The 19,992-nt window shown below is 51.3% G+C and overlaps 7 protein-coding genes across 7 annotated transcripts; 4 read left to right on the forward strand and 3 right to left on the reverse strand.

Annotated features, from left to right (window-relative positions):
* Positions 1 to 26: 26 nt before the first annotated feature.
* EDD37DRAFT_631608 (HIT-like domain-containing protein) lies at positions 27 to 1,773 on the forward strand. The gene is made up of 3 exons (XM_062816664.1): positions 27 to 53; positions 120 to 494; positions 552 to 1,773. The coding sequence occupies exons 2-3, from the start codon at positions 416 to 418 to the stop codon at positions 1,499 to 1,501; spliced, it is 1,029 nt and encodes a 342-aa protein (XP_062669300.1). The 5' UTR covers positions 27 to 53; positions 120 to 415; the 3' UTR covers positions 1,502 to 1,773.
* A 2,320-nt stretch (positions 1,774 to 4,093) lies between these two features.
* Positions 4,094 to 5,213, forward strand: EDD37DRAFT_421696 (uncharacterized protein). The gene is made up of 2 exons (XM_062812583.1): positions 4,094 to 4,302; positions 4,353 to 5,213. The coding sequence occupies exons 1-2, from the start codon at positions 4,260 to 4,262 to the stop codon at positions 5,084 to 5,086; spliced, it is 777 nt and encodes a 258-aa protein (XP_062669301.1). The 5' UTR covers positions 4,094 to 4,259; the 3' UTR covers positions 5,087 to 5,213.
* A 2,169-nt stretch (positions 5,214 to 7,382) lies between these two features.
* On the reverse strand, positions 7,383 to 9,438 carry EDD37DRAFT_421427 (Pex12 amino terminal region-domain-containing protein). The gene has a single exon (XM_062812581.1). It carries the CDS (start codon positions 9,136 to 9,138, stop codon positions 7,732 to 7,734), a length of 1,407 nt encoding a protein of 468 aa, XP_062669302.1. The 5' UTR covers positions 9,139 to 9,438; the 3' UTR covers positions 7,383 to 7,731.
* Positions 9,439 to 10,727: 1,289 nt separating this feature from the next.
* On the reverse strand, positions 10,728 to 11,429 carry EDD37DRAFT_609630 (cyanate hydratase; the record flags this gene model as incomplete). The annotated part of the gene is made up of 3 exons (XM_062815144.1): positions 10,728 to 10,775; positions 10,826 to 11,239; positions 11,289 to 11,429. The coding sequence occupies 3 exons, from the start codon at positions 11,427 to 11,429 to the stop codon at positions 10,728 to 10,730; spliced, it is 603 nt and encodes a 200-aa protein (XP_062669303.1).
* A 707-nt stretch (positions 11,430 to 12,136) lies between these two features.
* EDD37DRAFT_578665 (phospholipase D) lies at positions 12,137 to 16,370 on the forward strand (the record flags this gene model as incomplete). Its single annotated transcript, XM_062814407.1, has 5 exons — positions 12,137 to 12,341; positions 12,513 to 13,832; positions 13,893 to 15,358; positions 15,405 to 16,020; positions 16,071 to 16,370. 5 exons carry the CDS (start codon positions 12,137 to 12,139, stop codon positions 16,130 to 16,132), a joined length of 3,669 nt encoding a protein of 1,222 aa, XP_062669304.1. The 3' UTR covers positions 16,133 to 16,370.
* Positions 16,359 to 18,093, forward strand: EDD37DRAFT_694797 (uncharacterized protein). Its single transcript, XM_062820091.1, has 4 exons — positions 16,359 to 16,861; positions 16,912 to 16,937; positions 16,987 to 17,025; positions 17,078 to 18,093. Exons 1-4 carry the CDS (start codon positions 16,693 to 16,695, stop codon positions 17,936 to 17,938), a joined length of 1,095 nt encoding a protein of 364 aa, XP_062669305.1. The 5' UTR covers positions 16,359 to 16,692; the 3' UTR covers positions 17,939 to 18,093.
* Position 18,094: 1 nt separating this feature from the next.
* Positions 18,095 to 19,776, reverse strand: EDD37DRAFT_631616 (L-lactate dehydrogenase). Its single transcript, XM_062816665.1, has one exon. It carries the CDS (start codon positions 19,600 to 19,602, stop codon positions 18,199 to 18,201), a length of 1,404 nt encoding a protein of 467 aa, XP_062669306.1. The 5' UTR covers positions 19,603 to 19,776; the 3' UTR covers positions 18,095 to 18,198.
* Positions 19,777 to 19,992: the final 216 nt, after the last annotated feature.

Raw genomic sequence — 19,992 nt, forward strand, 5'->3', positions numbered from 1 at the left:
CTATGCTTGAGAGACCCTTCAGTGTCTTAGTTCAGATCGAGTGCTTCATAAAGGTATGTCGAAGACAAGGTCAACGCGATAAGGGATAACAGAATGACACCCACATTAATGTATATCAGATGACGTCACGTGTCGCGGGAAAATTGGGGTCTTTGTTTCTGGGGAATTGAGATGCATCAAATCTGCCCCCGAGTGCCAGCTTCACCCTTGTCGAATGATGATACACATGATACCTGGCTCCGTATGCGTCATGATGGAACTAGCCGCAACTCCGCAAGATTGAAAGCACTTCGCCCTGCTCCAAGTCTGCGTTGCAGATGTGAGTCCATTACACAAGCACAACAATATCTGAACGAGCTTCTCAGCCTTGCCTGAACCCCTGAAAATCTCCCGCCAACCATCCCTCGCAAGTCCGATGTCTACCGCACCAGAGACTAAGGCTCAGGCCGAGTCTTTGATCCCTCAATTTCGCCTTGAAAAAGTGCTTAATCAAGGTAGGACTCTACCATCTTGCTGTCAACAGCTTATTTGACAGGTAGCAATGTGGACAGATCAGAATGGCCGTCGCATATCCCTACTCGGGACAATCTCTTCGGAGCAAGCACTGATCACATTGGAGCGAGCCGCATTCCCATCTGATCCAGCACTGGTATCGCAGCTACTAAGTTCACTGACCAATACCACCAATCTCGGCGCCAACGACATCTACAGATGGTACATGGCAAACCGTTCCATCGAATCATCGTCGACATCTACAGCAGACCCCTTGAACGCGACATCAATATCGCAAAACACACAGATTCCCGACCTGAAAATCAACCTCATCTACCCATGCACCGCTCAACATATACGGAAATACTCGGCGCAGCGAGTCCGGATGGTCACCGAAACGCCAGAAATCTACGAAACGCATATCAAGCCGTACATCGCCCGCCAAAGAGCGGCCGGACGCCTTGATTGGGTCTTCAACATCCTCGAAGGCCGGACCGAGCAAGAAGATGTCATTGCTCGACACGATTGGGACTCTCCCTCAAATTCAGGCTTCCTCCTCCTCCCCGATCTCAACTGGGACCGTAAGACCGTGCAGGGCATGCACTTACTAGCTTTGGTCCAGCGGCGCGATATATGGTCTTTGCGAGATCTCCGGAAGAAACATATCCCCTGGCTCAAGGCCGTGCGCGATCAAGTCGTGAGTGCAGCGACAAAGGTGTTTCCCCGTGAAATCGATGCCGATGAAGTCAAGTGCTACGTCCACTACCAGCCAACGTATTACCATTTCCATATTCACGCGGTGCATGTCATGCTGGAAGCTGGCACGACGCAGAGTGTCGGGAAGGCGTTTGGTCTGGGGAATATCATTTCGCAGTTGGAGTGTGTGAAAGGTGACGAGGAGGCGGGAATGGATGGTGTGGATTTGATGTACTTTGTCGGAGAAGAGAATGATTTGTGGAAGAAATGTTTCGGCCCGTTGAAGAATGGGGAGGCCGTGCAATTGAGTTGAATGAATGATGGTTGAATGTGCATGGAATGGTGCGTATGAATTTTGTTGCGTGCATGATCGGAGCTACAGATGTCTCGAAGGTATGACTCGGTCATTGAGTCAACTCGGTTTCAATGGTTGAATGCATGAAACATGATGGTATATGTCCCATGAGGGACGGGTTTGTCTTCAATTTGCCAGTCTGCATCAAGGTATATATACCCACTTCTCTCTGCTCTGTTGTCCTTGATCCCATCCTTCATGCCTTCGACTTTCAAATATATATATTGATCATGCCAGTTGTGCATCAGCCTTGCTTTCCAGATCTATGTGTTTGGCTTGTGTGAGCTTCCCCAGGTATCACGATTTCATTGTGCAAGGACACGACCTCTTACATGCCCTTACAGCGGCCGTCAATGCTTCATGGCTTTGCGATTACCATGCTGAAGACAGGAGCACAGCTTCGAGGTTGGGAGGTCCCACAATCTCGTCGTTCGATGACATGTTGCAGCATGCAGCATCAAGAAGCTTGCGTGACAACCGGTCGGTCATCAGGGGAAGAGCTTAAATCCCTTGCATGTCTATGTCAGGACAAGAAAAGAGGACCGCGAGTCCGCTTTCACTCCGATCAAACGTACCACCAAGCGCCAAAAACCATGCAGGATTCTTCTTCAAGGCTTCTGCTCTTTCAACTGCTCCAGAAAGACGTCCTGAATCACTGCAGTCAGTCGAGATCAAGGTTCATCGGGAAAGTTCCTCACAAGCTTATTCGGAAGCCTGCATGAAGTCATACGGCCGCGGCCTTGGGTCCAGATCATGTCTAATGGCTTGGTCATTTGGGAGGAGATTCCGATGGATGTTGCCACCCACAAGACAGCCCAGGATGTCTCTTCCGTTGCATTGGCTGCGTCAGTCTTCTGAGGAAGTTGCAAAATTGGCGACATGGTCGAAGATTTCGGACGAGCCAGAAGAATTGCTCAGTAGAATTGCCCAAGAGTTTCCTCATGTTTTGTGGACAGAGCCGTTGGCCGCTGATTCATGCAAACATACCACTACCGGCCGATCGGCTCCTGGTCATGAAGGCTGAAGGTGTCACGGAATCGGTCGATATCAAAGGTGGTGCGCGGAGAGTGGTGAGATCACACAACAGGAGGGTTTCAAGTGGACACAACCTGTCGGAACTCAGAACCCTTGGCCATCGTGAGTGATCGCTCCATATGGCGCCGATCCTATGCTGACTGGTACTTGTAGGGCCAACGAAGCTCCTGGAAGACGTGATGATACGTGAGGTTGAGATGTTCGGGTTCACTTGTTGTTCCCGACAGTTGACCAGAATGCGCTTTTCAAAAAGACTTTTCAGGGAAAGAACGTCAAGCTCGGGTGTCCGGCCTGCGCCACTTGAAAGGCGCACGCTATTCCAGTAGCTGCTACTCTCCCACTCCACCTGGTGATCGTTCTATACTCCCGGAACATTGAACTCCATGAAGGTGGTGCAAATGTGGCATCTCAATGTGACACAAGAAGCACAAAGCGACCTAGAAGAATGGACTGAAAAGTTCAACCGGCGAGGTTTATGTGCGCCCTAAACGAGATAGGAAAGCGTGAGGCGGTTCCAATCGCGCTGGACACGGCAGACAGGAAGACTGGAGAGCGTACCGATGTGACAAGAAGTGCCCTGGAAGCAAGTGTCAAGAAGTACGTCGCTGGCAGGCGCATTCAGGATGCCAAAATGGAGGCTGTGCTGAAGGTATGCCAAGACACCGAAGCATCCACTGAAGATATGGTGCGGAATCTACGGCGCGAGATGGAGTTGTGGATGCGTCGGTGGACAACGGTCCGCATAGAACGATGCCTAAGGAGGACTTCCTCTAGCGTCCGAACCGGAGAGCGGCCGTCAGCCAAGAAGTGAACAATAGCATCTCAGGGTAGTTGCCTTGTGGTGCGTCAAAGGCGACCTGAATCTAGCTCAAGAGCAGCATTGAGCGATGTGCGGGTGCACGGCTTTACGGCTACAGCCTCTATATTCCGGGAGTCCGAGTGAGAAACGCTACTTGATGACTGGAAAGATCCCCAATCTTACTTACCAACGATCGTCCGATCCATTTCAATCCTGAGGCAGCACATTTGATGAACAGCGGAGGTGGTGGTATACACTCTGCTGCCGGACTTCGTGCAGTACATCCCGGTACATGCAATGCATGTTGCTGGACAAGGGTCCAACAGGCGACGACGATTTCCAAATTGCTCGTCGGGTCAATGCACGAGGCGGACTGGAAGGGCGCGCCAGACTACGGAGGATTGCACACCTTTTACTCAATATCGGTGTCCTTGAGGTTTGCTGAAACAGAAGAATAAAGGATGTGCCTTCCTGGATCGGGTGTGGTTGCTCGGTCAGCCCAGTGTTGAAACTGGTGCATGGACCAAAATGATCTCTTTCACCCTTCATCTGGAACAACGGTGGTCACAACCCAGAGAGATCCCGCATATTGGAGCATGTTGGACAACAATGGCTCGCTCCATCAACATGATGGCAGATGACACAATCGAGATGTCCCTCCACCTTGTCTTGCAGTACTGACCTACATACTCAATCACTGGCTGCTGGATGGGCACGGCAGTTCGATCTTCACATGCCAGCCACCGAAAGCAGCTGTTCAACCTGCATGCCCTGAGCATTCTGCTGGCTGCAAAAGCCAATGGCGGCTGCCATGTACCATGTCTGATGGAGGTCTTCAAAGCCTAGGAACTTTGTTCCCCTAGTCTCAAGCCACGAGACCTGATGGGACAGGAGGGCGACCCGAAGGACATGCTCAAGCATTTTGGTATGTGCCGCTTACCGCAGGCTCCGAGCATCTGGCTTAACCGGCCTCAGTGGACTTGGGATGGCATCATAATGCACTCCGAGTATCTGCTTCGGCCGCTGCCCAGCGCGCCATCGTGTGGTTCGAACACAAGCTTCGGCTGATCCAACGTCGCATGTCGCTCACCGGCACGCCCATGAGTAACAACCACGAAGCTCTGTACCAAGTTTTCGAGTGGTTCGTCCCAGGATCCCTACCAGATCCGGATACAATGCGGCAGCGGTTCCCTTTCCAAGACGGCTCGAGCCCGACAGCACCCCGGCATAAGGAGAGAGCCAACGGCAACCAAGAGACACTCCCCACCATACTGACGTCAACGATGGTATCGTCGAGTCTGGGACGCAAGTTCGCTCCAGTCCAATTCACGGACAACCAGCTGCTCGGCGTAAGAGAAACAACCCGAGACGAAGACCATCGAGCAGTGCGAGTGCATTGTCATAACAAACTGGAACTTTGTGTTGCTATCAGAAGTGGACTGGAAACAGCTAGAAAGGTTCTAGATGAGCATGACTCGCCACTCATTGCCGAAGAGCTTGGGGAACATAATGACGCGGTCACCAAACTTGTCAATGAAGAAAACCTCTTGTGTCGAGAATTGCCACGTTTGGTGACGATGACCCTGGCAGCCGCGCACCAACTACTTTCCGAGGCATATGGCTCGGCGCTCGCGACCCTCCTCAAACAGATGATACCTGCAGGACGACCCGAGCCTTTTGAGAAGTCAGGCGCCAAATATCTCCAGTGATTACGGAACGGCTCTTTTGTCAACATGTGCCCACAACATCAACCACAATGCATATCGACTTTTCTCGTGGTGCGGTGAACGATGTGACAAATTCTTTACTTGTCCCAAGTTCGTCAATCCGACTTTGTACAATGCGACCAGCCTGCAATGCATATGGGCAACATGCACACCAAACGAAAATGTGGCAGAGAGCTTGAATTCCGGCCATAGACCAAAAGTCTGGTTGAGGAAGCCAGCCAATCGACGGATCCAGATGTGTTGGATGCCATCATACGATTTGCCACAAACGGCACGTTTTCGGCCTCGTCGATCAACTCTCATGTCCCTCCTGATTAGAGGAAACTCGCACTGCAGCCAGAGCGGACATCTGCCGCTGGAACACCCTATCAGCCGCCGGTCGTCTCTGACCATAAAGCGGTTGGTCACTCACGTTGAATCAGCTTCAAAAGGCGACAGCGAAGATGTGGAACCAGGCTTATGGGGTCCAAGCGGTCCGCTTAGCAAGGCCTGCGCAAAGACAGGCACGTTCTCTGTCAGCTCAATCAGGAAGCATGGCCTGCAAATGGCAATACCAAGGCTGGCAAAGGAAGTGGGAGGGGAGGCCGGAAGAGACAGAATTCGGCTGCGAACGCCGAAAAAAGAACTCCCAGAGGAGGTGCAGCAATCGTCCACTGCCGCGATGACCGAGCAGCGTTTGATTAATCACAGCTGAAGGACGTGTCTGACACTACTTCTCATGGGTTTTCTTATCGACTTCTCGAGACAAGTGTCGTTCGATATCTGAACTATATATACTCTGATACTCAGTCGAGAAAGAGGGCCAAGGGAGATTGGATCGCGAAAAGTCCATAATGACACGTTTGTTCGTGTCATTCCAGACGAGAACGGAACGCTGATCGGCCCACTTGGTGGCCCGTACGCTGAGAAGGGACCGGTAGAGTGTACAGAGCACAGCCTTGCCGAAGCATCTATCAGAGGACCCGGCGGGTCTTTTCTGGAGAAGAGATTCGGGAGTTCCATCCTAGAGTACATCCCCGCGTTTGATTTTGTTTGGGTCAAATTTGGTCTGATCTTCGACGTTGATTATCGCGCGCCCGAGTGTTCATTTGACACCAGCGTTTGGATTTAACAATGGCGACCGCGGCCCTCGATTTCCGAAGAGCCCTACTTCAGCGCTATTCTCCCCTTTGTGGCGGGTCATACGACGCCCATGGAAACGAGTTGTACACGATGAAGCACACTGCGCTAGCAAGCGTTTTGGTGAGAGACATCTCGTCATCAAGCCTCTGGCGACGTGTGCGATAGTATGTCTCTCGGGCGCCCAAGCCGGCCCACCAACAAGGCCAGTGATCCAGCCAGTGCTCAAGAGCAAGAGGCAGATCACGCCCTGCATGTAGCGTCGCCACATCAGAGAAACGCTGCCTATTGAGTACCTCCTGTTCTCGAAGACACCTGGGTGGGAGCAACACACCAGCGGAACGACGAACCCAGAGTGGACCTGATACAGATGGATCAAACAAAGAACTCGAACTTGGGCCGATGGTCGGGACCCAGACCCTTGGCTGAAGAGCCGCCATCATCGAACATTAAGTCCAGTCAGTCAGAAGATACCACTCTGATTGAGTCTGCTTTGACTCCAAGCCAGAAGCAGATCGCAATATTGCCATCCGTCATCCCAGTGACGATGAGTTCTTTGATACAATCTTGGGACGGACCACAATCTCAACAATGATCTCTTGCACCTCATAGCCAACTTCGATGAGTGGTTCCAAAGCGGTGGCTCGAAGGACAAGCGCGAGCTTCGGTGGTGCCGTTGTCAGAAGACGGTTGCAGACACCATGAAACGGCTTCCACATTGATCTCGTCTGCAGGAATCGTGGCACGCCGTCCACCCAGGTGGCGAAGGATGCGTCTCGTCGCAGGCACTAAGTCGCAAATGAACCACATTCAGCGATAGAAATGGTCGATCATGCAACGACTGTAGCAAGAGAGCTCGTCTTTGCGTGGTACTGGAAGGTAACGGGATACTAAGAGTCTTACCGGGAGGGTCTCAAGATGCCGAAAGAACTGAGGAACTGCAACGTGTACTTCTCATCGTTGCGTCGGGGAACCTCAGCAACGGTCACATGAGGACGGACTTGACTTCTGCCGATGGGGACTACTTAGTAGGCTTGGAGCTGTCTAAGGCCACTATACCGGTCCTCAGAGAAAGTGGTGTGGCTCTGTGGAGAATGCGAATTTTCATGTTCGCACGATAAGAATGTTCGAGGTGCCTATGATCATGAGGACTTTCAGGGATGTGGAGGACACGCCTGAAGACCAGGCGCGGGAAGGTCATCAGCGTGAACTCGCCTGTATATCCTGGAACCAGGAAGAAGAACTCGTTATGGGCGAGTTGAAATGCGAGGTTATCGTGCGGCGCAATCTACCACTTGCATCTCTTAGAGTGCTGCCTGAAAGCTTTGTTGGCAGCTCTTGCAGAAGTTTGGCATGAAAGAAGTATTCAAGGAGATGGGCGAAACCAATATGCATCGGAACTTCGATGTTGAACTGCCTTCAGTGGCACTGCTCTTGACGACAGCATTGGTCATTACTGTATCTTGTGTAGACAATCGTAGATATGAAAAGAGAATTTCATCCCATTATCACACCATGATCCTGCGTAGCCCACTTGTGCCACCAAGGACTCGTCGACCTGTGACCGCACATCGATCTTTTCCGCTTTCCCAGCTCCTTTCTCTGCTCTTCGGCGCTTTCGATTGTGACTGGTCTTGTTTCTCGTCGCCAGTATCATCTTCTCGTTCGTCATCCTCCCATTCGCTCATCTTCTCTGCCTTCATGAATGCTTCTTGTCTTTCGTGGGTGCCTTCAATCCATTGGAATATACATTTATAATCATAAACATAGCCTGTCTGACAAGCTGCGGCTGTTGAAATAGGATGAAGACAAATTGGGCAAAGGTCGCTTGATGGTGGCGGCGGGACTGTGAAAATAGGTAGATATGTGATACTGGAGATCGGCGGGTCGCGCTTCGCATCACTCTGCGTGGAAGCGTTCGGTCCTGCTTTGAATTTCTTTGCAAGCTCCATGCCCGATACGATTGGTGGCGGCAATTCCAAGCCTTCCGCTGCTTTCCTGCTAAGCTGTCGAGAGAAATCACTGGCGTGCCACCACTCCAGGAATTTCAACGCAAATATGCTGGTCGGCAGGAGAATTTTTAGACTGGACAAGAGTCTAGGATACATTGTTCGAGGATGCAGCATACCACTCAGGCCTTGACCTGGTCTCCCCGGTATCGTCGAAGCCTTTGCTGCTACTTCGCTCGCAGCATCGAGTGCTCGATAGTCGGCGGCTCCCATTCTCCTCATCCTCGTTCCGATCATCCAAAGGAAAGGACTTGAATATTTCGTCCCGTCGAAGAGGTAGCCTAGGCTGAATGCCAGTATGCTGAAATAGTACGCCGCGTTTAGACTCGGGTAGACGTTCCGTAAGAACCACTTATAGTAATACATTATTCTTTGCTTGATCGTTGGATTCGGGGGGAGTTCGTCTCTGTTCAGATACCGTGGCCCTCCTATACTGCTGCTCATGAGCAGGCTTGCGGTCGGCGCAATGTGGATGTCATAGCTTTCGTCCAACTTCCTCTTCAAATAGGGTATGCCAACAAGGACAGCCAGATTCCTCCAGATATCCGCGCCGCCCAATTTTAGTCTTTCGCGGACCTCGTCTGGGACAGCCAGCTGTGTGCGCTTGATCTCGCCGCCATTTATGCTTAAGACTTTCTCCCTCTTCAAGCCGTAGAAGTTCTCGGTGAAACTGCCGCCGAATGTCCGCAGGTAGTATCTCTCCACCGTCAAATTGAGGAGGGCGTATACTTCATTGTAGTTATTGAGTATCCGCAAAAGATAACGGGGGTATCTGTGAGTTGCGACGGCGAGGAGATATCGTAAAGTCGGAGGGAGAAGTGCTGCAAGTTGCTGTTCGGAGAGCAGTTCAAAGAGAGATGGCTTGTGGTCGTCCACGGGGGACTGGAGCGCATTGAGGTACTCCATCGTATACGGTTCACGTTATCGTGTCATTGGCGATGAGACTCTGTGCCGCATACTTTCTCGTCTTGACAAGATCGCTGCTCGCGTTTTGGGATTGCGAGGGAGGATAGGCGTGCACATTGCTGGGTACGCGATGATCAGGAAGAACAAATGATTCGAGATGCCGAGGTTGCACCACTGCGGGAGATGCCGCCCGATGCCCACAAAAGAGGACACGTCTGACAGCCATCAAATTTGTGCTATAGATCTTGGAGCCACGCAAATTATGTGAGAAAATGCACAGAGATGACAGTGTATGTTGCCACTTATCTTTTCAACTGGATTTATTTAACTAACTTCCCTATCGTTGGCCGAGTGGTTAAGGCGGCAGACTCGAATGGTCTATTCCTAGGCGTTGTCGTAATCTGCTGGGTTCGCCGTGGGTACCATCTATTCTTATAGTAAAAGAATTGTATACTGACTCTATCATTAGCGCACAGGTTCAAATCCTGTAGCTGTCGTGTTTCTTTTTGTCCTTTCTTTTTTGCTCCATTGATAAAATGGGATGAGGGACCAGAGATTCAGCGATCGGCGGGAGGCGCAAAGAGTGGGGGCGATGGCCTGTCAACTGGTGGTGATAGGAATGAGTGATATATTATATGCATTATAGATACAAAACGTTCCTCGAGTTTCAACACTGACTAGAAATATTGGTCGCTGTTCAGCCATGAAAGACACGGCAGGGCTTTTCAGGCTAGAAAGTAACAAGTTGGGTGTTGTTCTCACATAGTTTCGAGGTGCTGGTATATATTCAAGGATCCCTGCTTTTTGATGCCAGAAGCCATTGTCCAGCATGGCATCGACAATCAGCGAATTTGACGATGAAAAGGCGGGTGATGTAAAAAGCACGTCCTGCATGCTTTAGTCGGTGGATGCCCTATCTGCGCATGACATTGCATGCGAAAACGATGCCGTCTTTCCTGGCTCCACGAGTCTGCTTCTGGATGACACAGGCAAAGACGATGCCGTCCTTGAAGTTGCGTGGTGCTTGTTGAGAAGATCGTGCCATTATAGCGAGTATTGTGGTGAGGTTGGGGTGGTTGGAAAGGAGCGTGTAAGAATTGGTCTAGAAATAATATGTTCTGTATGAGCAGTATTCAACTGTCGACACCAGGATAAGCCAGCTTTATGTTCGGCATTCGACAATGAGCACATGGAGTAGAGCCATCAGTGTACTCAGATGGCGGCATTGATGTTGTGCAGGACATTCCGAGAACAAAGAAAAAGACAAGCGGGTGGACGAGGCTGAGGGAAAGGGGGTTCGACTTAGTATTGTTCTTGCTTAATATTGTTCTTCCCTCCACAAAGCATTCAGCTTAAAGCTTTCAGGCGCACCAATATTAACCATGTATGTCATTGAAGAAACGTGCCATAAGATCATCGCCTCAAAGGATGAAAGAGATGTTGAAGAAGATCCCAAGATGGCAACAAAACGAGCAAAGAAGAGCCGACAGAGCATGTGGCTTGCCATGGGTTCGGTCACTGAGCGCAGGTCGATTGAATGAAGCAGGCATAGTCTCATTATTCGCTCCTGAATTCTGTACAAGCTGTATCTAAAATCGGGTAAATGGCAACCACTTTCCTCGGAGGTTGATGTTGACCTGTAGCATGTTAGCCGTCGGAATCCCTTTGTGGCGCCTATGTCACTTACCCATGTGTTGCCATCCTTGTCCACCTCTTTCTCAACATGCGTGGAGAATGAGATGGCACTCATAATACCATCACCAAACTTCTCGTTCAAGACCGCCTTGTATGCATAGCCGTAGTTTTGCACAATCTCGTACAAACGGTAGATCAATGGCTCCTTGGGAGGCATCTCAACGCTCTTTCCGCGGTCTGGGAACCCGCTCATCTGCTGCTCCAGTGTCGCGTGATCAATATCAAAGTACTCCGACAAGTTCTTGATGTCCTCGGGCGAGGCCTTTGCCTGTCCATAGAACAGAGCTGCTACTGCAACTTCATCTCTGCCCAACTTCTTGCTAATCTCTTCAAATGTAACCTGCTTCTTTGCCTTTGCCTCGAACAGGGTCGCGGAAGAGGAGCGGAGGCCGGGGTGTTGTTGAATCTGTCCATGTCAGATGCCAGTCGCAAGATCCTAGCAGAGCCATACGTACATCGAGGGTTGCTAGAGAGGTACTGTTGGACGCCATTCTGTTCAATTGCAATGGAGTGATTCGTGAGGATCGAAGCGCAACTTGTCTTGGACTGAGAGGTGTAGTAGTAAGACGTTGTAAAGGTCGCAGACGAGAAGACATTTTGGCGGCACTAGAGGATAGTATATATAGGCTAACGACCAAACCTCAGGTACCGTGGAGATGTATACTTTTTACCTGTAGTATTTGTATTTTGTTCGCTCTTGCGGAGGGGCGTCATTGAACATTGGCCCCGCATGACTGCATCATTGAGCTCCGGCAGTGGAAGTGATAAACCCTTAGCCGCCATGCATCATCATGATCGCAGATAACCCGGAGATCATATTGATCGACTGGGTCTCGGCTTGCCCCGGAGCGAGATACGCTGACTGATCGCGGATAAGGGAAATCGTCAAGACACCGAGATCGGAATGAGTAGATGTCGATGTGAATGGTAGCATTGTCTCTTTAGTTGACGACTGTTATAGCCGTCCTCAAGCAGTCCAAAATATTGGAAGCTGCCCTTTGACCTCAAGGTGGGTTCTCGGGGGCATTTGGCGGGGGTGATAATGAGGCGCAGCTGCCTAATGAATGTTCCGATTGGGGCCTGCCTGCATAAGGCTTAGCAGCTTCACTCCAATGAAATGGTATTACGAGGCCTAAATGCAGGTGTTTGATGAACCAGCTCAGCTGAAACATCACTCGATGAGCAAAATCACTCCTTCACTTACGCATCGCCAGGCACCCCTCAATTGTATCTTCTTGATGCAGGAAGATCGTTCTTTCCTTCAAGCGTCTGCAATAGCTTCGTCTCTCGAGTAGAATTCATCATGTCTCACCAACCACCGCCGGAAGACGACGGCCTCGCCTATGGCAACGACTATTCTCAGTCTCGAGGAAGCGGTGGACAAGGTGCTTCCAATCGATCACTTCTGGGAGGTACCTTTCAAAAGATCAAGTCCGATCTAGACAGGTTTAAGACTTCTTCGTCGTCCTCCTCCTCCCAGCCGTATGCATCCAATCAAGCCTACTACGGTACTCAGGGTCCCAATACCAGCAGCACGTTCGGATCCCAATCGACATACTCTGGTCAACAACCACAAATCATAGGCACAAGTTCAACACCTTCTCAGCAGCCCTTTTATAGCCAACAACCTCAGAATCCCAGTACAAATACGACGCAACAATCATACTATAATCAACCAGCCCAGAATCAGAATACCGGAAACTACTCCCAGACTGGACAGTCCCCTTATGGAGAAAATCCAAACTATCATGGAAAGCCAGACATGGTCGGAAAGCTTTTCGGCACTCTGCAAAGTACTGTCCATAACATCGGTACCGATGTAGCCAGCTTGGTAGACCCCAACTATAGGCCTTCATCGCAGTATGGGTCTCAACCTCCCGGGCAGACGGGCTACCCTTCCTATGCCAGTACGCCTGGTCAACCTGCTCAACCGCCTGTGCAGAACCGTTTTGACAGCTTCGCATCTGAGAAGCCCGGAAACGATGTCAAGTGGTATGTTGATGGCTGCGGATACTTTTGGGCCGTTAGTCAAGCACTTGAGGCAGCGAAGCATTCTATCTGGATCTTGGATTGGTGGTTGTCTCCAGAGCTGTACCTGCGTCGACCCCCATCTCAAAACGAACAATGGAGACTCGATCGTACACTCCAACGAGCTGCACAACGCGGTGTCAGAGTGCACATCATCGTGTACAAAGAAGTGACACAGGCTTTGACTTTGTCTTCCGCGCACACCAAACACGAACTCGAGAAGTTGTCACCTAACATCTCCGTATTTCGCCACCCGGACCATCTCCCTGATTTTCAGACAGGACAGTCGTCCCTGATATCCTCCTTCGAAGGTCTCAAGCTTGATGCTGCTGGTGCCTCGAGACTTGGAGCTGAAGCTCTGAAAGGCATCTATGGCATCACTGACGACGTCATTTTGTACTGGGCGCACCATGAAAAGCTGTGCATCATCGACAGCAATATTGCTTTCTTGGGTGGTCTAGATTTATGCTTTGGTAGATGGGACACCAATCAACATGCAATTGCCGACGCCCATCCTCTTAACATCAATGAGACTGTCTTTCCGGGTCAAGACTACAACAACGCTAGGGTCGCGGACTTTAGTGATGTTGCCAATCCGTTCCAGAACAAACTCGACAGGACAAAGAGCTCTAGAATGGGTTGGTCCGATATCAGTTTATGTATCCAAGGGCCGACAGTACCAGATCTTGGTCACCATTTTATTGACAGATGGAATTTCATCTTCGATGAGAAATACAATGACCAAAAAGACCCACGCTACTACAGAATCATAGATGACTATCCTCACGCATCTACCGGCCTCGCACAGCGACCTCAAGCCCAACCACGTCCACAACAGCAAACCCAGAACTATCTTCAAGCTCCCGCAACAGGCACCGCTTTCCTGCCGCCACCCGGAAGTCAACCATACAGTCAACCAGCCTGGCAGAGCACCAGCAGACCACATACACCGAACACAGATCCCTACCACGGTCAAGCAGCCGCAAATCCTCCACCTTACGCAGCCACAGCAAGTCCGTACACGCAGCCAGTACAGAATCAACCACAAAGCACAACAGGCTCGTATACTGGCTATGATCAGGTCGCGAGCCCTCCACCACCATCACAAACTGCAGCCGCGGGGATCACCAGCGGATACGGTCAAGGTCCAAGCCCTTCATACCAGGGGACACAAGCTCAGCCCGTTGACACCACTGGTGGATATAGTTCTGCGCCGAGTCAAGGTTATCAGCAGAACTACCCACCTCCACCTCCAATACCCGCTCCACAGCCATCTCCCGGTCCAGCCCAAGGCTCCACAGGATATCACCCAGCTCCCAGCCCAAGCCCGAATCCTACTCAAACATACTCATCGTATAGTCAAGCACCAACTGAGCTCTCCTCTCATCAACCAGTCAGTCAACCCTACCAGTCACCACCCAGCCAGCCTTACCAGCCACCGGCATATCAACAATCCGGGACGGAGCAAAGTCGAGGCCTTGAAGGCTATGAAGGCGAGCAAACTCGAGGCAGTGAGAGCTACGGTTATGGCAACGAAAACGACGGAGGATACGGTAGTGAACGAGGTCTTGGTGGCAGAATCGACCAATACAAGAACGATGGACGGAGATTGGGCCAGGAACTCTCATCCGTCGGCAACATGGTATCGGGCGGAGTTGGCGCCAGGTTCAATCAACTGCAAGGCAAATACATGGGAGGCACGGACAAGTATGGACGCCCATACAATCAACCTCAAGGCCCCATGATCTGTCAAATGCTGAGGAGTTGCACCAAATGGAGCAATGGCAGTCCCCTCGAACACTCCATCCAGAACGCTTACATCGACGTCATTCGGAATAGCCAACACTTCGTCTACATCGAGAATCAATTCTTTATCACAGCTACGGGTGAGCAGCAGAAACCAGTTCAAAACCTGATTGGTCAGGCTATCGTCGAGCGAATTTTACGAGCTGCCAGAAGCGGACAGAAGTATAAGGTCATGGTTGTCATCCCGGCCGTGCCAGCATTTGCGGGAGACTTACGGGCTGATTCCTCGTTGGGTACCCGGGCTATTATGGAATTCCAATACAACAGCATCAATCGTGGCGGTCATTCAATCATGGAGAAGATTGCTCAGGCCGGGTACAATCCCATGGACTACATCCGGTTCTACAATCTGAGAAACTATGATCGTATCAACAGCGGCAACGCTATGAGACAAGCCGAACAGGCAAGCGGTGTAAGCTATGAAGATGCACGAAAGCAACATGGTGACATGGTGGGTGCTGGCTATGGGACTTACGGAGGGACTGGTGCATATCAACCTTCGCAGGCGCCACAATACCAACAATATCAAGCAGCCGCTCAGAATGTTACGCAATCTGCAGGCAGTCGCTGGGATACTGTGTCGGAGTGTTACATGCTCGGCGGTCACGACATTCGGACTGTCCCTTGGGACGGCCCGCCCGAAGCAGAGCTTGATGCCTTCGTCAGCGAAGAACTGTACATCCATACAAAGGTAAGTTGTTCATTTAATAAACTCGAGTTTCGCTGACCTGGAACAGTGTCTTATTGCGGATGACCGTTTCGTCATTTGTGGCTCCGCAAACTTGAACGATCGCAGTCAACTCGGCTCGCATGATAGCGAAATCGCACTATTCATACACGACTCTACTCCTGTACAGACATACATGGGCGGGCAACCGTACACAGCGAACCGCTTTGCAGCCTCTCTAAGACGACAATTGTTCCGCAAACACCTCGGATTGATTCGTCCGCAAAACATGCAGAGACCTGATGCCAATTTCGAACGAGTGGGTGTGCCTAATGCATATGTCTGGGACACGCCGGAGGACAACATCGTCTCCGATCCTTTGAGCGATACTTTCCAGAGCTTGTGGAATAGTCGAGCACGAACGAATACCGATGTGTTCCGCCAGGCGTTCCGAGCAGTGCCCGACGACAACGTGACCACCTGGGAGGACTATAAGGAGTTTTACGAATATTACTTTCACAACAGTGACGCGCAAGCTCAAGGAAAACCTGGCCACACTTTGCCGCCGAGGGTTGAGTATGGCCATGTGGTTAGAGACGAATTCCCTGGTGGAGTTCACGAGTTGAAAGAGCTATTAAGCCAAGTCAAAGGGACACTGGTGGAAATGCCCTTGTGTTTCTTGCAGCGTAAGTGACAAAGAAATGTGCCTATATGCCCATACTGACCTGGACTACAGACGAGGATATTGCTAAAGAAGGATTGACCTTGAATCCCTTGACGGAAGAGATCTATACTTGAGCAGATAGAAGCGATGACATCGTATAATGGCTAGAAGGTGCTTGGATGATGTAGTGATGACTGGATGATGAATGAACTAGATTGCATTGTAGATTTCATAAGGTTGACTACCAGCCATATATGGACCTGGCGGGCGGCAGACTGGACAGACAGAGAAAAAGGGGCTGCCAAAGTGTGCAGTAATGCTTGCCCGTACATCAGTTACGGTAGCGTGTAAAGACCACCCATTTTCGCCTTGTATCCTCTGAAGTGCTCCGACCTCAACGCTTCTCTCCTTAATTTTATATCCAGTTGATGCCCACGACCAGACAATGAAAGCCAACTAAATGTGTCCGAGGGTGACCCAGATCCGATCGGTGGTCGAACCAGTCTTCGCCCTCAGCGTCCATCACGTCCCAAAGCTTGACCTCCTTCTCGGTCCTCACTACCATTCAAGTTAATTAACTCTTTCCTCACTTTACTTCTCTTCTCTTCCTCCTTCTCATCTCACCTTCGCTTTCTCTTTGCCATTTCCTCAACACTCTTCCTCGCTTTCCTTGCGTCCCTTCATCGCTCTCAAGATGAAGATCAAGTGTACTTACAAAGATTGCTTCAAGCACTTCAACTCCCAAGATGCTATGATCGCACACAAAACCAAAGACCCAGTACACAGCTACTGCAAGCTGTGCGATGTCGACTGCGAAGATGACATGCATCTCTTCATCCATCAACTCGGAACTCCCGCTCACAGTAAGTCCTGGTCGTCATTCAGATCGGCATGAGTGCTAACAGTTTTCTAGTTTGCTGTCCAGTCTGTGCTCAAGAGGTAAGAGAATCATCACCGAGACGACAAGCATGAAACCTGACAAGATTAGTTCAAAAGTACTTCCGGCAGAGATCGACACGTCGAACAGGTAAGCCCTTTCGAATTATACCTGTACAGGACCTAGCTCACAATCGTATCAGGACCATCGAGCAGCCCAATCCCTGGAGTGTGCAGGATGCAACATGAAATTCCGCTCCGCAGCAAGCCTGATGAGCCACATCGAAAACGACGAATGCTCAATCATCAGACTGCAAGACTTCCAAATGCAAAGAGCTGAGAAGCAGATCCAGAAAGATGCCTGGGTAGCTGAAACAGATCCATTCAACATCAACCCATCCGCTCGTGGCTGGGAAAACCGTACAAATCTCGGCACAGAACGCAGTACAGGTCTTCTAGACGGCGGTCTTGTTAACGCCAGTCCCAAACGTGACAACCCCGACGTCAATGGCTGGCTCGCGTCAGTCAAGTCCACTGCCACCAATCCACCATCCGACAATCACAGCGAAGTCGCGTCGATCTACAACCGCAAGACGTCCGAGTCAATCATGTCCGAGAACGTTCCGCCACCCAGCGTCCTCCGCCCCGCCGACCCCGATCCAGCGGCCGGACACAAGCACGTCATCAGCATGCCAGCACACAGTATCATCACCACCACCTCGTCGTTGGACATGGAGCGGTTCTGGGACGCCATTCGTCAAGAGTACATCTGTCCAGGCGAGAAATGTCGTCGCACTTTCAAAAGCAGATTGGATTTCCAGAAGCACTTACTCTCGTCTGCACATGTCGGCGGACAGGTCGTTTGTCCTTCGTGTCTGAAGCGGTTCGCGACGACGACGGCGTGGGTGGCGCATTGCGAATCTGCGAGTAAGAAGTGCGATATCCGGAATAGCAGTGACTTCAACAATGTGATACGTGAGATTACGGGAGGTGTGTTGGGGACGCGGGGGTTCATGGATGATGGGAGCGTGCAGTATGTCGCACCTAAGATTCAGGAGTGGTAAAGCGATGAAACCTGGAAACGGTGTACTGGTGTGCAACGATATGACATGGCCAGCGGAAGGAGTTGAGTGATGCGAGCTGGGCAGGCATATTTCCAAGGCTGCTGACACTACAAGATTACAGCAATGGAGGTGCAATGACGGGGCTGCTATCCTCCAAAAAGGGAAAAATGTACAATTCCATATGAGCTATGATAGACGATTTTTATGACCATGATTAGACCAAGCACATCCGAGTAATTATGACCTAGCGCTCGACGATACTACAGCCGACTCGCAAACCCATCTCGATCGATCCTACACAGAAATTCCTTCGTGATATCCTTGACGCACGTCACGCCCGCTAGACCCATACACAGCCTAAACTCGTCCAGCAGTAACTTCAAGCACAACTCCACGCCCTGCTCACCTTTATATGCGAGACCCCACAGTACAGGCCGTCCGACCCAGCAGAAGTCAGCGCCAAGAGCCAGCGCCTTGAATATATCTGTACCATGGCGGATCCCGCCGTCGACGTGTAGGGGAACCTTTTTCTGAACAGCAGCGACGACTTCGGGCAGTGCGTCAAGGGTGGCAAGCGCACCATTGAGTTGCCTTCCGCCGTGATTCGATACGATGATCCCGTCGACGCCATGGTGAACAGCCAGTAGCGCGTCTTCAGAGGTCGCAATACCTTTGACCCATACTTCCATCGGCGCGCAGACTTTCTTGAGCCAAGGTATCGACTCTTCCCAGCTCAGTGTCGGATTGGCGGCGTGGGTGTGGAATGTGATGGGTCCCGAAGGCAAGACGCGCTTCTTACTGTCTGCGTCAAGTCGGCCCGCTGTGCTGGCTCGACGTTCTTTTGTGTTTGCCTTTGTCTTGGCTGAAGGTTTGGACGTCGGCTTGCGCTCCACGGAAGCGGTGTTGGCGTCGGTATTGGACACGGCTGAATCGGTGTCCTCGCCTTGTTCTGCGAAATTGGGAATGGACAGGTGGGAAGGTAATTTGAATTGGTTGCGGATCTCGAGGTTACGCCTTCCCAACATTGGTGTATCCACTGTCAGGAGGACCGCTTTGTACCCTGCCTTTTTGGCGCGGTTGATGAGTTTGCGGGAGTGCTCGCGCTCTTCGAACAGGTATAGTTGTAAAGCGTGGGGATTGGGTCCGTTGGCTTCGGCGACGTCCTCGAGGGTAGACGTCGAGAAGGAGCTGAGGCCCATTACTATGCCGCTAGCGCGGCATGCTCTGGCTGTGGCTATCTCGCCGTCCGAGTGGGCGAGGCGTTGCATTGCTGTGGGAGCGACGCCGATGGGTGCGGCGTTGGTCTGTCCGAAGACAGAGGTTGTGGTGTCGATCTTGGATATGTCGCGGAGGACGCGAGGGCGGATGCGGTATTTCTGGTATGCGGATAGGTTTGCGGCGAGGGTGCTGCCTGAGTCGGCGCCCTCGTTGTAATAGTCGCGAGTTTGCTTGTCCATGCGTTCGTATGCGAGGGCTTCAAGCTCTTTGATGGTCAGACAGTTGAGGTCGTGGGGACTGGGCCCTTCGGAGGACGGAGCGGAGGCAGGCATAGTTGCTGTGGTTGCTCGCGTGAGTTGGTCTGAGGACTGGGTCGTGATTGCTCGCGTGAGAGGTTTCTTGGACTGTAGTGGTGATGGGTTATGGGACGTGCAACTCAAGGTCATGCGCCGCAGGTGGGAGCAGCACCGGGAGAGGGAGCAACGGTGTACTTGACCTAGACTTGCCTTGTGGTTTCGAAGGCCGCACGAAAGGATGCTGATGGAGGTCTCCTCATATCCATGACGCTCCGAACTCGGACGAAGGTCTTTGATGTATCAATTGATGATCAACACCTACTGCATTAGGATGATCATTGATGACGTCCGCGCCGAGGAGATGGTACTACTTAAGTAGTAATTGGTGTGGGGAAGCGGGAGCAGGCGCAATTCCTGTACGCGACAAAGTGTTTGCAGTTGGAGAAACATTATAGAGTAGTTGACAGATCGTCCAACGACGCGGCGGTTGTGCGCAGGAGGATGCCCTCCATGATGCAGCTTTTCTGAGGTGCTTGAGTC

The sequence above is a fragment of the Exophiala viscosa genome (assembly GCF_022695815.1).
Source record: "Exophiala viscosa unplaced genomic scaffold EDD37scaffold_6, whole genome shotgun sequence".
Taxonomy (NCBI): Eukaryota; Fungi; Ascomycota; class Eurotiomycetes; order Chaetothyriales; family Herpotrichiellaceae; genus Exophiala; species Exophiala viscosa.